The 17439-nt window shown below is 35.0% G+C and overlaps 1 protein-coding gene across 1 annotated transcript in view; it reads right to left on the reverse strand.

The window, feature by feature from the left end:
* Positions 1-5146: 5146 nt before the first annotated feature.
* The window catches only part of TFAP2D (transcription factor AP-2 delta), a 61706-nt gene continuing 49413 nt past the window's right edge, over positions 5147-17439 (reverse strand). Inside the window, exon 8 of the mRNA XM_012441526.2 lies at positions 5147-5534. Within this exon, the coding sequence (XP_012296949.1) occupies positions 5315-5534 (220 nt within the window). The 3' untranslated portion in view covers positions 5147-5314. The remainder of the gene's footprint in view (positions 5535-17439) is intronic.

Raw genomic sequence — 17439 nt, forward strand, 5'->3', positions numbered from 1 at the left:
AGGATCTACCAAACATCCTGCAACACACAAGATAGCTCCCATGACAAATAATTATCTGGCTCAAAATGTGTCAGATAATTTTTTATCAATAATGCAAAGGTTGAGAATCCTTGCTCTAGAACTTCATCATATAACTCATGTACAAGAGGACAGAACACAGAGAAAAGTGCATGATTGATTTTTACTGGTAAATCCTGGAAGTAGCAAGTATCATTCCCCTTCTTTCTCTGGAGCTAACTTAATCACATGGCTACAAACAGCCAATCACTTGAGGTCAGGAATTTGAGACCAACCTGACCAACATGGTGAAACCCTGTCTCTACTAAAAATACAAAAATTAGCCAGGTGTGGTGGCATATACCTGTAATCCCAGCTACTTAGGATGCTGAGGCAGGAGAATATCTTGAACCGAAGAGGCGAAGTTGCAGTGAGTTGAGATCCTGTCACCATTCTCCAGCCTGGGCAACAAGTGAGACTCTGTCTCAAAAAAAAAAAAAAAAAAAAAAAAAAAGAAAAGAAAAGAAAAATTTCTCCTTTGTCTTTATTCTTTCCCCAACCTATGGTTTATTTTCTGGTCTCCAGTGTGTGTGGTGTTGGGGGAAGGTTTAGGGGCAGGTGGAAGTCCTGACTGAGATGCTTTTAAACCTCAAGTCTCCTCTAGAGCTTAAGATTTGAAACTGAAAATTTTCATAAAAGTTTATTTAAAACGTTTGTTCCCTGCAGTCTTCTGGGTCACATTCTTTTCCTGAGGCAGTACAGGCAACATGTTAACTGTCTCAAAATGTGGAAAGAAGGTAGGAATAACTAGAAATACAAGGTGTGTCTGTGAGTTTTTAAAATAGTTTATTGCCCCAAATGTTTTTAAGTCTCCCAGAACCGTAAAGCCCTCTTTCCCTGTCTCTAGCTTTCCCTTTCCCTGATCACAACTCTTTTCCTCAATTTTTCACCCTCCCATCTCCCTCCATCTCCTGTTTCCTAGATCCTAGTCTGGCTTGTGCTAGGCACCCTGTATCTATTTTCTTCATGACACATACCACATTCCAATGGCTATTTTCTTCTTAGGAGACTATGAGAAGCTTGACGTCAATAAAAATGTTCTATTCCACTCTGTACCTTTAGTCTCTAGGATGAAGCCTAGCATAGAAAGGGTACAATAAACTGAAGACAAACTGATCTCTAAAATAATAAATGATTTGTCCAAATTCTAAGTATTAATGACAGTAGCTAATATCCACTTAGCACTAACATGCCCCTGTTCTGCTCTAAATGGTTTAAATATACCAAGTCTTTGATTCTGACAGTAATTCAGTGAGTAGGTATCTATTATCATCCTCATTTTACAAATGGGAAAATGGAGGCACAGAGAGGTGTGGCAACTTGCCCAGAGACACACAGTAGCAAGTAAGAGAGCCTTGATTTGAACCAAGTTGTTTGGTTTTCTAGTCCATACTCTTAGACAGTAGGCCATGACACCTATCACATATTGACTTGCCTTTTGTAAAGAGATGGCACACTCATTGTGTAGAGAACTCAGATATGTATATATATATTTAAATTACACTGTTTGAAAATGCTTCCAAAGAGACAAAGAAGCAAGAAAATATAGGAAAATGTTTTGTATTACCTTACTCATTATTAACAAGAATAATTCATTGACACATTTATCTTAAAAGTGCCATGTGACAGAGGGCTGAACTCTTGTCACTGTCACACCTGGATCAGGGTGCTCATAGGTCCTAAAGGGTTATATTTTGGCCTAGACATTGAAGAGAACATACTTTCAAAAAAAATGGGAAAGAAAAAAAATCTGAAAAGCCAGGAAGGATTATCTCTATTTTTTTTTTTTTTTGAGACGGAGTTTCGCTCTTGACACCCAGGCTGGAGTGCAATGGCGCGATCTCGGCTCACCGCAACCTCCGCCTCCTGGGTTCAGGCAATTCTCCTGCCTCAGCCTCCTGAGTAGCTGGGATTACAGGCACGCGCCACCATGCCCAGCTAATTTTTTGTATTTTTAGTAGAGACGGGGTTTCACCATGTTGACCAGGATGGTCTCGATCTCTTGACCTCGTGATCCACCCGCCTCGGCCTCCCAAAGTGCTGGGATTACAGGCTTGAGCCACCGCGCCCGGCCGGATTATCTCTATTTTTAAGGCATCTAAAAAGAAGGCAGAAGGAGAATAAATTAGGCATCTTTGCAGTGCACTGATCTTTCCAGAGAAGAAAAATGTAGAGTAATTAAATTTTCATTAATTTTTCTAGAGTCACCACACTTAAGTCAAATGCTAACTCTAATGACATATCCATGATAATGACATTAAATGCATTGTTGAAACAGTCTTAAAACAAACTATCTTCATATGAAAAGTTTGACTTATTTCATTAAGTTTTAAATATAAAACTGTTACGCTGTCATTATAAATTTTAGGTAGGTATGAGAGATTTGAACATGGTTTCTGGGCAAGTAATCGTTTATCTGAAAAAGAAGTTTCATTGTTTATCATAATACTGAAAATCAGAAAGATTTTATTTCAAGCTATCTTCTTTTGCTACAAACTATAATAAGAGCAATAACTTCACTTTTGTTGAAATCCTGATACCTAACTAGTTTTCTTTACTGTTTCATATGAAATATATCTATCTGAAACTAATGTGTCATCTTGGAAATACTTTCTCATTCAAATAAAAATAATTATTCATAAAATACAATGGAGGAAATAAACCAGATTAAAGCACTGAGTATTGAAAAAAAATCAAAATTAAAACGTCCTTTGGCCCATTTTGGACAAAGAACACACACACATTTATTTATTTATTTATTTAAAAAGTGGTGAGTACCTATTATATACAAGGCAAAAATTGGTATGTTAACAATGTCTATTAGAATATGATAATGATTCTAAACATGACCAGTCCATCAATTCTCTTATATCCTAATGGCTGGTTAAGTTAAATGATGGGCGCTGTCCATTTAAGGCTCTTAAAACACCCAAAATCCTGGTAAATAATATGCACTGTAGTTATAGTTATATTTTTGTTTCCAAGGCTAATAAATGATAACATCCCATTGAGGTGCATTGAGGTGTTTAGAACCCCAACTAGTCACAGCTAAAGGTGAAGAAGTAAGCTGGTAATATAAGCCAGATCTAATTTTTTGTCTGACTATTAGTGAACATTTGACATGGTATGTAACTATATTAAGTACCTAGCAGATATGCATATCAAAATGCCATATTAAATACATATGTATTATTAATAATAGAATAAAAGAAAGTTAATGTGGAAATTTCATTGAGGAAGTAGTCACCCACATTATCTGTACATAACTTTCCTACTACTTATTAAACTGAAATATTTATCATTTTTATTTCATGTGTATATTTTACAATATGGGAAATTTCATGTAAGATGAAATCATATATTTTGTGATGAAATTTGAAAATGTGGCAGAATTTTGGCTTTATTCTATTTTATTTCAAAAAACTGTAAGACATGAATAATAGAAAAATTTTTAAAATGGAACTAAACACATGAAATCACAACTCATTATTTCACATTTCTTTATTTTAAGCTCTTCTACTGTATAACTATAAAACCTTTTTATATGGATTTCCTTAGTAGTGTTTTCTGTTCATTGAATTTAGGTTAGAAAAATTAAATTTTCGTTGGTATGGTTTTACTTTTCTGTACAAGATTGAAGATCAAGGTCAAATAATTTTTAAGAATTATTTTTAGGTAAAAATAGTTTTTGTGTTCTTTACATGAAAACTCTTGAGCTATTTCCCATCCATTAAAAATAATACTAATATGTCCCATGGGGTTATAATATGACAGAGGCTTTTTGAAAGTATTTAAATATGTTAATGAGAGGAGAATGTTTTCATCTTAAACTAAGTGTTGAGAGTTCACACATTAATAAAAAATTCTTTTTTTCTTTTTACATAGACAATGACCTACATTTTTATTGGCCTAAAAGTTTGAGAATTGTTAACAGTAGAAAGGTTAGTACAATGTGGTACCAGTCAGGTTTCTTGACACATTCAGGTTTGTATGGACCAAACTTCCATTCAGTTAGCCCCTTGCCTTTGCAGCCAGGAACCTCTTGTATTCAGTGTCTTAACTACAGGACAATGAAGTTATAAGAACAAGCTATGAAAAAAGAAAGCATCTTAAAAGCAAAAGTTTTCTCTGATCATTGTTTCTGTTTTCTTTATTGAACACAGACCTGAATGTTTTTGTGCCTCTAAAGGTTTAGAACACAGCCATGGGGCAGGTAGAAGAAGCACAAAAGCAGAAAAAGAAAGGCTCTCATCTTAACCATACAATCATTGGCCACCAGCACTTTAAGGGGCCTCCCTAGGTCCCTGTTCTCTTCTCCCATCTCTGAGGAGCAGGACTTCCCAGAAAGATCACTGTTCCTATTCCTATGCTTTTCCAGGCAAAACAATGCCACTGCTTTCAATTAGGAGCCCAACAGAGGCAAAGCTACTTTCCTGTATCCATCCTGCCCTGACCCACTACATATGGTGGGTCTGTTTTCTTGAATTATTAGGTTGGTGATGTGACGAGAATGGATAGAAGTTCATCACTTATCCCTTCGGTAATATGTTTTCCCAGTATCTTCTTCGCTCTTGGGGGACCTGGGATTGGGTGGGAATGTCATAGATAGGAGAAAGTTTTCTGGAATTTTTAAATACCACCAAGGCACTGGTAGTTAAGTGGGCTAGGGGTGACCAAAATTTTAGATCTGTTGTTAATTCACAGATTCATAACTGCCCTTTCAGTTCTCCAAACATTTATTAAGAGATTAATTTCCAGATTGATCTATTTAGTGGAATGAGGCACTCTTCAGTTACAGGGAGTTAAGTTGAGAAAGACTGGAGCTGTAAGTACTGGTAGTGGATTCCAGTTTGGTCATGCTTTCTGATCCCTACCTACATAGTTGGGTAAGAAAGTGCATCAGTTAGATGTGAAAAAGCATGTGCTGCCTCTCCAAAGTCCAGAAGTGCTTAAAAACTGTGATGTATATAATTCAGACAATAGCTTACGTGCACAAAAGGAGTTTATCATAACATAAAATTAAAAAGTGACCATTTCATCACACAGTTACACTGCTGTTTTCCTTTTTTTTTCTTTTTTTTTTTTTTTTTGGTTTTATCCTTTTTTGTTTCATTTTTCATTTCCATTTTTGTTTTTTATGGAGGGTTGGGGAAGGGTAGAGATTTGGTCCACTGAAGATTAATCACCCTCAATGATATATATATTAGAAAAAATATCAGCAGCAAGACTCTCTGGAAATAGATTCTGTTTGATGTAGCTAGTCTGTCTTTTCTGTTTTGCCCTCTTTCACGGCAGCCTCTGAAGTTTTCCGCAGGGGGGCTTTCTCCGAGTTGGCATGTCCTTGGCCAGAATCCGCCGCTCCGCCGTTTTTGTGAGTAGTGTGTTTTTCCAAGTAGTTCAGCATTTCACTGAGGACTGTTTGGAAAGTGCTTAGAGCTGCACATATTGCTGGTGTCCCAAAGCCGTGAGTGATCAAACTGGAAATGAGAAGTGATAGGAACAAAGAGGTGAATGATTTGTAGTATCATGTGAAATAGCGAATCTCTCTATTTAATTTAGAACATTCAATTAAACAGGTATTTATTGTGTTCCTAAATGATGCTAAGCATTGTGGAAGATACTACACAGTTGAAGGTATGGCTCTTGACTCTATAAGAAATTTAGGACCAGTTTGGAAGAAGGCTTGTCATTAATAGAGTTGATATGCACTAATTATTACCAAGCCTAAATATTTAACACATGACTTGATTCTCCACCTCATTAAGAAGTAGCTAGAAAACACAACTTTAGATTCTATGTGTGGGAACATCTTCCTTTCAAGAATGTCATATATGGCATAGAACACACATGAAAAAATCATAATTGGCTGAGTGTGCCTCATGGCTAGCTGTCCCTCTGACTTCATTCTCCTTTTCCATAGTGATGTACTTTTATCTGGGCATATGGCCATCCAGCTGGAGACTACATTTCCAAGCTTCTTTTGCAGTGAGATTTGGAAATGAGAGTAACCTACCTGCAATAGAACATAAAGAGAAGTGATACATGCAATTCCCACTTGCTTAAAAGGGTAGCTATGTCCTATGTAGATAATTGTTTAGGTGGCAAGGACAAAACAAGATAGAAGGAAGCTATTCATTTCCAGACTCCTGAATGAGAGAGAAATAAAACTCTGTCTTTTGTAAGTCACTCAACATTTAGATCCCAGAAACTAACTAATTAACAACAATAACTAGTGAGCAAATATAAGGAATGTTATGGTAATTTCAGCATAGGTAGTTCTTCCACCCACAACAAATGTCGTCTCTGGTTGAACAAACACATAACTGTAGATTTCCTCTTCTTGTGAACAGAACCTACCCAGATTGTTCATTTATGTTAACTGACCTGAAGCGACACTCTGCCAGTTTGCTTCCTATGTCTTATAATAGTATAGAAAAACATCCTTGTCACATAGTATGACCATGTTATATATACAACATTATGCATGTGTGTGCATAGTCCATTTAATAAATGAAGCCAGTAATTGCTTAAGTTCCAGTTTGTGATTGTTATTATGACAATAGTAGTTTTAAAATCAGATAGTACCACCCTTCATAATATTTTAACTACTTATAGTTATCTTTCTTAAGTTACATAATCTTTAACAGCAAAAATAACAATATTTTATAACAATGCAAATGAAGGATTTGGGGTTTAAGGCAGTCTGTTAATATGCTTCAGTGGAGGTAATAGTAGGATCTACCACATGGAGTTGTTGTTTACAGTAGTCTATGCAAAGGTCTCAGGAGGATGCCAGATCTACACTAAGTCTTCAATAAATGATAGAGATTGTTGGCTGGGTATATTTTCTGGGAAAGGATACATTTTCTGCATGTCCCTCATTATTCCACAGGTTGTTACCATCTTTCTTCTGAATATACTAAAAAGTTTGCCCTGTGCCTCCATTATAGTTAACATACATTAAAAAGAAAAAAGAAAATTTCAATCTCTTACTATGTGGAAAACAAGAATGGCCAATGCTTGGGCAGTTATGTGAAGCAAAGTTTGTATTGTAAGACATCATCACTGCTCAAGAACTATATCCCCATCTCTGTTGCAAGCTCTTGCATTGCCAAGCAGGAAAATTAATTTAAGCTCTGTTTCTAGAATGAGACAACTAGAGGAGAAGTCAAATAATTTGAAATCTATCTGGGATCTTGGCCAACAAATGGCATTGTTGGAGTGGTGGAAGAATTAATCATGGAGATTCCCACAAAAAGAACTGGGTAAAGCCAACCATTAATGTCCAGATGTTTGACCCTAGGCACAAACTGTCTCAGTTTTCATGTTTTATTCCTGCTTAGAGCTCCATTTAAAAAATTTTCTTCTATTTTGGTATGTCCTCTTTGTTGTGACTCACCTCTTCATCTACAGCAAAATATACAAAATTATTTAGTTTCACAGGGGTATTATTAAAGTTAATATCTAATTTTGAGTTCTGAAAATACCTCAGGTCCTATTCTGAGTTCTTTATCTGTATCACTTTGTGTAATTCTAGTTACAACTCTAAGAATTAGGTAATATAATTTCCATTTTACAGATAAAAAACTGAGTCCCAGAGAAGTCAAGTAATTTGCCTGAGAAATAGGATATTCTGTACTTATGTTCCTTCCAGGCTGAGGGTACATTTTACTCCTCTTCTCTGAGAAATCACATTTTCTGTGGGGAGTTTTAGTTCAGTTTCTATGACTTAACTTTGTACTTAGGCAGCCTTGATGACTTGTAAAATCAAATGCTTTTTACTCACTTTCATGTCTAAAAGCAGGGTTTTTTAAATCAAGCATAAGGTAGGTAGTTATATATAAATGCTTTTATTGTCCACTTTGAGAAAAGAGCTGTTTCCATATTTAAAGAATCCCCTTAAGCTGGTGTCACTTCTTGACTGATGGGCTTTCTTGCTCCAAAATATGGATCTGATCATTAGCAGTTTCCATTGTTTTCTTTGCCTTGGATTGAGAACCAAATGTACCAAGTTCTCACTGGCTCTGACTTCAGGCACTTCGTGATTTGGGGCAAGTTATTTAGCCTTGTAAAATGACTGTAGTCCAACAAGAACATCTGCTAGTTTCTTTCCAACTCTAAGCTTCAATTTAATAGTATAAAATGTTTATGATGTTCTTAAAATCAAGGACATGGAGAGAGGTTATGGAAGTTGAAAAACCACTTCATTCAACAAAGAACTCTAAAATCAATTGTGAGATATCAAATGTAAAAAAAGTCATCTTTTGACTTTCATGACCTGAAATGTCATCTTTCAATATAAAAAACATTATGTACATTTTGTTAATTACTTTAATTTAACATTACCTGTACATTAAAAAATATGCATAGCATATTTCACAGAATGATAATAAATGTAAGGCAGAGCTTCTTTTCTAGCACTTTTCAGTGAACTTTATGAACCCAAATAATTAAAGTAATCTAATGTACTACAATAATGTAGAAAAAAGTGTGCAATTACAGCATGATTTAAAAAGTTCTGGGAGCATTATGCTATTCATTTAGACCCAGTCATTCCAGAAAAATAGGTGTGTATCTCATTTACAGTGACATACAAAAAAGGAGAGGGCTGGGTTCAATGGCTCATGCCTGTAATCTCAGAGCCTTGGGATGCCAATGAGGAAGGGTCACTTAAGCCCAGGAATCTGAATGTATAGAGAGCTGTGATTACACCATTGCACTCCAGTCTGGGCAGCAACGCAAGTCCCTGTCTCAAAGGAAGAAGAAACAGGAGAGAGGAATAATGTAGAACCTACAAAAAAAAAAAAAAAAGGAAAGAAAAAGAAAAATAGAAATGGAAGACCTGACTTTTAATTCTAGACAGGAGAAAAAGAGACTAAGGTCACCTGCCAGGTAACAAACTATTGTCAAATCTTCAAACTCTTTGATAATAGAGATGATTTTCACCTTTGGAAAATGTTTTTCAGTTACAGATTTGGTATTTAAGTTGCTCTTGGCATTTGCACCTATTTTCATCAGATTACTGATGAGACAGTATGTCACATGCAAATATCACCAGGGTTAAATAGTAGCCATGAGGTTTTGAAGTTGGCAGTCAAAATATAGAAGTTATTTTAAATTCTAAATTCTAAAACTTTATCTCCAATGAGGCAATGGAGACAACTTGCATTGTGTTAATGAGTCATGTCTATGCAACATTTGCAAAATTTTTGCTGAACAGTGACTATAGAGGATTTGCAGGTCTTATCAGATTTGTTAATGTTTCCCAAGCCTCCTTCCTTCAGTCAATGTAATCATGTGCTCTATTACCTTATTTTTTTGCTCTATTACATTATTTTTGTAAAGTGTATGTCAAGCTTATCTCTTTTTAATACCCAAACATGACAGTTATTCCTATTTGTATGTATTTGTGTGTCCTTCCTCTTTTAGCCAATTGAAATTCCACTCAAAGAAATTCAGAATTTCTTTGATGGTACTGATGAGAAAGGCTTAGTTTCCTTGTGTCTGGCCTAAGACATTGAAAAACAGATGTGTTCCTTCCAAAGGATAGAAACTTGCCAAAGTGATGAGAGGACTTAAATAAAATTCTGGGGAGAAAGAAGTAACAATCTCCAAACAAATGTAAAACTATAGCCCATAGGAGACAATGGGAAGAAGACAGGTGAGGCTAAACTTCCAGTCACAAAGTGAGGAAGAGGAATGGGAATAACACTGGTAGCATCAGAGCATAACTGACAAACAAAGTATATCAGATTTTTACTACAAGTGGTAAATAAGATTTCTCTATCTCCAAAAGTTCATAGTTTGGGTCTCCTACTATAAATTGGTAATCAAAAGATATACTCTATTCTTGGAAAAAAGTGTTAAAACAAAATCAAAAGAAACAAAAAGTCAAAAGCAGCTACGATGAAAATATACAGAGCTGGAAAAAAGAAGCATTTGACAAAATCCAAAACCCTTTCATGATAAAAGTTTTCAACAGTTTGTGTGTAGAAGGCATGTACCTCAACATAATAAAGACCACATATGACAAGCCTACAGCTAACATACTCAACGGTGAAAAGCTGAAAACTTTTTCCCTAAAATCAGGAACAAGAAGGTGTCCACTCTTACCACTTTTATTAATATTTAACATAGTACTGGCAGTCCTAGCCAGAACTATTAGTCAAGAGAAAGAAAAAAAAAGCACCCAAGTCAGAAAGGAAAATGTTCAATTGTTTCTGTTTGCAGATGATATGATTTTAGAAAATCCTAAAGACTCCACGAAAAACTGTTATAATAAATGAATTCAATAAAGTTGCATGATACAAAAATCAGTTGCATTTCTAATCAGTACCAATGAACTATATGAAAAAAAGAAATAAAGAAAGCAATTTCATGATATCAAGAAGAATAAGTAGTATCAAAAAAATAAAATACTTAGGAATAAATTTAACCACAAAGTTGAAAGATCTGTATACTGAAAATTATGGCATTAATGAACAAAATTAAAGAAGGCACAAATGAATGGAAAGATAACCTGTGTTCATGGATTGGAAGCATTAATATTTCTTAAATGTTCACAATAAAAGCAATCTATGGATTCAGTGCAACCCCTACCAAAATTTAAACAGTATTATCACATAAATAGAAAAACAACACTAAAATTCATTGGGAACCAAGAAAGACCCTAAATAGCCAAAACAATCTTGAGAAACAAGAACAAAGATTAAAGTATCATGCTTCTGATTTCAAATTATATTACAAGTGTATAGTAATCAAATAGTATAGTACTAGAATAAAAACAGACACATAGACCAATGGAACAGAACCAGTCCAGAAATAAACCCTTATATATGTAGTAGGCTAATATTTGACAAGAGCTTAAAGAATACACAATGGGGACAGGATGGTTTCTTAAACAAATTGGTGTAGAAAAACTGAATATCCACATGCAAAAAAGTAAAATTGGATCCTATCTTACACCATACACAGAAATGAACTTGAAATGGATTAAAAACTGAAATGTAATAAAAGACTTAAACTATAAAGATCCTAGAAGAAAAACTAGGAAAACATGGTTTTTGACATTGGTCTTGGCATTAATTTTTGGATATGATACCAAAAGCACAGGCAACAAAACCAAAAATAGGCAAATTGGATTAGGTCAAATTAAAAACACTTCTGCATAGTAAAGGCAACAATCACAAACTGAGAAGGAAACCTGCAGAATGGGAGAAAACATTAGCAAGCCATATATTTGATATAAGAAATAATACCTAAAACATATAAGGAGCTCATGAAACTCAATAGCTAAAAAAAAAAAAAAAACCTGATATTAAAAATAGGCTAAGGACACAAACATACATTTTTCCAAAGATGACATACAAATGGATAGTAAGTATATGAAACTATGTTCAACATCATTAATCATCAGTGATATGCAAAACCACGATGAGATGTCACTTCACATTATGCTAGGATGGCTATTTTCAAAAAGCTAAGAGATAAGTGGTGGTGAGGGCTTAGATAAAAGGGAACCCTGTACTCTGTTGGTGGAAAAGCAAACCGGCACAGCCATTATGCAATATACTATGAAAGTTCCTCAAAAACTTAAACACTAGAATGACAATATGATCCTGCAATCCCATTTCTAGGTATATATCCAAAGGAAATGAAATCAGTATCCCAAAGAGGTGTCTAAACTCCATATTTATTGCAGCATTATTCCTAATAGTCAAGATGTGGAAACAACCTAAGTGTCTTGTAGAAGACACTATATATAAAAAATAGAATATTATTAAGCCATAAAAAGAGGGCAATTTTGCCATTTTGACAAAAAGAATGAATCTGGAAGACATGCTAAGTGAAATAAGCCAGACACAGAAAGACAAACACTATATGGTGTCATTTATATGTGAAATCTAAAAAAGTCAAACCAAAAAAACAGAGTAGAGGTTAAGAAATGAGGGAAATGGGAAGATGTTTGTCAAAAGGTATACATTTTCAGTAAAAAGATGAGTAAGTTCTGGGGATCTTACTCTACAGCATGGTGGCTATAGTTAAGAATAATGCACTACATATTTGAAATTTTCTTATATTCAAGATATAATTAAGAGTGTATATCTTAAGCGTTGTCACCACAAACACCCAGAAAGTAACTATGTGAGGTGATAGATGTGTTAATTAACTTGATTGTTGCAATCATTTCACAATATATATCAAATCATCATATCCTGCATCTTAAATATATGTAATTTGTATTTGTCAGTTATACCTTAATAAAGCTGGGAAGAAAATAAACATGCCTGAGATGGAAAATTATTATTATCAACACATACTTCACCTGACATTATCTGCCAGAGTTTGAGTACTAGTCACCTCCAGAAGGCATCTAGACTGCGGAAGAAGGGGTTTAGGGACTCCAGTTTATGGAGTAACATTTTTTGCCTTAACAAATTTATTTATGTTTATTTTAATCACAATACTAATTCCTTTATTTTTATTTTTATAGATTTAAGGGATATAAGTGTAGTTTCATTACATGGATATATTGCACAGTGGTGTATGTAATAATTGAATTAATGAATGGCTAAATGTCTTGGTTTCATTTGGAAATCTCTGATGCCCAGATTAATAGGGTTTAGTTTCAAAGTTTTGTTACAAGAATGAGAAAAAAGAATAATGCAGATAGGCCCAACGCTTGCAGGGAAGAGTATTCTGTTAGCATATGAAAGATTAAATAGTAACTAAAATACTTTGCTTTCTTTTCAGAGTTCAGTCTTTAAAATTGGCAATAGTATAATGAATAAAGTTGAGACCTTTCTGTTAAGTCTAGAAATCACCTATTTGTGGATAAAGAAAACACAAGCACATGTTTCAGAGACAATAAAGTTGTTAGGTAATCTTTAATCTTTGAGAAATCCTGGAAGATGAAACATTAAGTAGTAAAATTAAACAGAGAGACATGCCTTAATAGTTAAAGCAGGGGAAAAAAGAGTTCAGAAACTCTGGGTTATTAAATTAAGTCTAATTAGTCTAACACATTTCTGTAATGGGATATTTTCAAAATTTGGATTTATCAAGATTGAATTTGCATATGGTGATATTTACTCTTTTTAGGTGTAAGGTTAGTTAAAATTTACCAAGCCCATACAGTGGTGTAACTACCACCATTACCCAAAAAGCTTCTCATGTCTTTGCCAGTCAGTTCACTCTCCCAAGCCCCAGCTCCTGGCAATCACTGCTCTAGTTTTTGTTCCTATAATTTTCACATTTCCCCAGAGTGTCATATAAATGGAATCATGAAGTCTATAGACTTTCATGATTGACTTTTTTATTTAGTATAATATTTTCAGATACATTTATGTTATATTTATCAATGCATTGCTTCTTTTTATTGCTGGTAAGTATTCCATTGGATGGATTTATCACAATTTGTTCACAAAGGGTTATTAAAAAGCTGAAATGTTAGTATTTAAAAGGTAGAAGTATCACTGAAATGCTGCATGGATTCAGTAAGATATGCAATAAAGTAACTGTATTTCCTTTTATAAATGAGTTATTAGAGCAGTAGCAATGTAATTGAGTGTAGGATTTCAGCAATGCATCTGACAAAGTCTCCCCACATATTGTATGAAAAGTTGGAGAGGAGGAGGAAGGTAAGCTAGATGACAGCAGAGTAAGGCAAATTCACAGCTAGTTGTACAGTGACACCCAATATGTGGGGTAAGTGCAATTGTCAACCTTGAAAGATGTCTCTTATGGAGTGCTGCAAGGCCCATTCTGCTGGACATGTTAATTAACAATGTGATTGAAGACATCGTAGGTTTTTTACTTAATGGCTGGTATTAAAATAGAGAGAAAAATTCCTGCATTACATAACAGAACCAAAGTTCTGAAAAACCTTAACGTAATAGACAGCTTAATTGGTGGGCCAAAAATCAAAGTCAGGAAATTTAGGGGAGATTAAGGAAATGTCCACTTCAGTAAAAAGCAAATTAGTGTTGCAATATACTAAGAAGGAGATCTGACTCAAGAGCTATTCATAGGAAAAAGCTTTACAAAATCAGTCCTAAACTTAAAAGGCAAGGGTCAAAATTTGAGATTTGGGGCACAGCGAGGTGGACTTAGTGGCTACATCTACCTTGGACTATATTCTTATTCATTCTCTCCTCTCTCTCTCTCTTTCGATTACAGTTCATTGATTTCATTTTCCTACTACTAATTTCACACTGAGGAGCAGAAAGGCTCTGAACAATGCAACCACCTGCTGAGAAAATTCAGACTAGTGTAGTTTATGGCACCTGATGTTAGGGAAAATGTAACTTATATTTAACAGTCATCTTCCCAATTTTGTCCATGGTTTTAAAAGCTCCTATTTTGCTAGATCTCCCAATTAACATTCTCTAAAGCATCTTTCTTGCAACATAAATCATCTCCTCAAATTCGCTCAGTTCAGGAAGAGGTAGCTGTTTACCAGATTCAGAGGTGAAGCTTTACCTTTCGCTTTTCCTTTTAAGTGTCAGGTTCTTCCCTATGTGTTTACATTTCAATGATTGGAAGAACACCACTGGGTAGAGCAGCCATTTCTTGGGATATTTTGCACACATGTATGTAGTGTTTGTGTGTATGTGTGTATGCATATATTTGTGAAAGAGAGAGAAATGGTGTGTGTGCACCTGTGGACTTGTATTGGTTTTGCCTTTTTATAAAATGGCATCTTCTTCTTGACCAGTGGCCTTGACCTGAATATTTTACTGACACAGCCTCTAACTTTTTACATGGAAATGTATAGCAACCATTCAAACCGTTTCTCTAACAGTGGGTATCAGAAATACAGAAATTGAGGCTTAGAAATTAAAGAGAAGAGGTAGAATAGAGGATGGAGGAAAAGAGACTGCTGTTGGAAAGAGAATACATTTTAGTCTTTTCTTCTTTGTCCCTGTGTGGTTTTCCTAATAAGATGGTAGCAACAACCCATTTTTAACTTGGACAGTGTTTATATTTAGAAATTGCTTAATGACAAGGACCTATCAGATAACTCCATATAATAGGAATTTCACAAACTTATCTTCACACCTTATAATCCTGGTTAAGTGCATTTCTTGCTCGTGGTCAATGCCTTACCTACATTTATCTTTAAAATCTCCAAAGCTTCAGTTCTTATTTAGAATTTAAGCTAGTATAGGATTCTGAATGTCAGAGGAATAAGAGCTATTTTACTTTCCCTAATCTAAGTAAGTATAGTTTACATTTCACTAGCTTAGTTGTATGCTAGAGAAATGCTACAAAGCTGCTTCCATATTACTCTAATTGTCCTTCAAAAATGTTTTATCTTTAATTGATTTGCCTAAACTAATTTAAATTAGAACACTAAAGCAATTTTCTAAAACATAGCCTGAAGCAACCTTCTATGGAATCCCCTCCTGAATTCTTCCTATCTTGGCAAGAGTTGGGCCTGGTATCCAGCACCTTTCTATCTGCTAAGCAAACACTGATTTAATATGTGTTGTAAGGAAAATGAGTCTCTTTAGTATTTGTCAGTGAAGATTAGGTCACTCAGTTGTGTCTACCAACGATAGATAATTTTTTCTAGCTTTCTTTTGGGGTACAAAAAACCTGAAGGTAATAGACACTATCATGCTACAAACTAGAAGACTGAAAATCAACAGAAAATAGCCTGCCATCATCATTTAAGTAATTTGACTAAAAGTTAATCTCATTTTGTGAAGTTTCAACTGTTTACCTGAAAAAGTTTGGCAAGCAAGCCTTTTTCACCTTTTTTTTGTGGGGGGTGCGTAGAGGGTGTATGAAGGTTGAAATGGAGTTTGGGTTATTATCCCAATTATTTTGTTATGTTGCATCATTCCAGTGGGTGTTTGCTGTCATTAATCTTTTGATTTCTAGACCTGCATATCGATGTCACTCAGTTCTGCTTTTTGGCCTCTGGGAAGCATGCAAACAGTAAGATGTAAAGGGAGGACAGATCTCGCTTTCCATCCCTCTGAGATTATTCAGTTACTACAGGCTTCGGTCCTAGTGCAGTGTAGAATCTCACTACCATTTAGATGGCCACCAGACAAGTACCTTCTACTCATGAGAACAGCCAGTAGTGGAGTCTAGGAAACAGACACGACAAGAACAGCAAAGAATTGTAGGTCTTCTCCGCCCAACTTTACTTCCTCTCACAGCTCTGAGTATAAGGCATCTCTAAAGCAGCACAATTTCTAAATGTAGGCCATGGAGACCCTTACCAAGGGGCATGTAGCTGGGGCTTAGCCTCCAGAACTCAATGGCATCTATTCTTTGTAGCCTAAATGATTCAGAAAACAGACTACAGATGAAACCAATTGATGTTGCTTATCTTCTACATAGATTATCTTATCTCATGGCCCCAAGTACTTTTAAAATGGAATTTAATTCAGGTACACAATTAAAGTGTCTAGTTCTCTAGTGGTGAAGAATCATTGACATGTTCTCATTAAGGAAGGCTTTGACAACACTCCCAAATGTTCTGTGGTTTCTTCAGTTGGTTCTCAACCTTAGATGCATATAAGAAATCACTCAAGAAGCTTGTTTCAAAAATAGTAATGTATGGGTCCCACCCCAAAGATCCTGATTTAATTGGTTTGGGATGAATCCAAAACATCAGTATTTTTTAAACAGCCCTCATTCCATTTAAATGCAGAGAAAGAATTCAACATGTCTCCTCAGGACCAAGAAATAATGCCTATTATGTCTGCTTTTCTTCTTGGGAAAAAGAGATTGATAAACTTCTGCAGCATTTCCCACAAACTTTCTGCAGAATCTGAATTTTATGTAATGTTAATATGTATTCTGAAATTTAAAAACAATTTTCATGATTAAGTTTTAGAAACTGTGGCTAAGTATCCCTTCCTTTCAAGAAGGGTTCTAGGAGTCTTTGGTATGCCAATATTCATTGTTGCACTTCAAGATAGGTATAATAGTTAGGGTTTCTCGAACCAAAAAACACTTGACCATGAAACACTTTCAGACAGCATCTCATAGGACTGACTAGTGCTCTATGAAACTCAATTTGGGGAAATACATTTATAACTACCCTGACTCTCTGTCAGATTGGGAGACGTGTGCTCGTCCACAGCCTTAAAGTCACATTCCTTCTATTCTTCTCAACCACTTACTTTGAGGTCCCAAAGGGTAATGAATGGGTCCTTGTGACTCCATTTTACCTCAGTTCAGCTCATTAGCAAAGCAGGCTAAAAATAAAATCATTGCACATACATTAGAAGAGACTACAATTAATTACATCCAAGTCAACTTCTTGAAAGTGGTAACATTTGCCACCTGCACCATAATTTTTACATATGAGAATGGAGATTATAGGGATACATTAACCATCTTGTTACATTTCTTCTTATC

The sequence above is a fragment of the Aotus nancymaae genome, unplaced genomic scaffold, assembly GCF_030222135.1.
Source record: "Aotus nancymaae isolate 86718 unplaced genomic scaffold, 86718_ANA_hifiasm-v0.15.2.pri h1tg000040l, whole genome shotgun sequence".
Lineage (NCBI taxonomy): Eukaryota > Metazoa > Chordata > Mammalia > Primates > Aotidae > Aotus > Aotus nancymaae.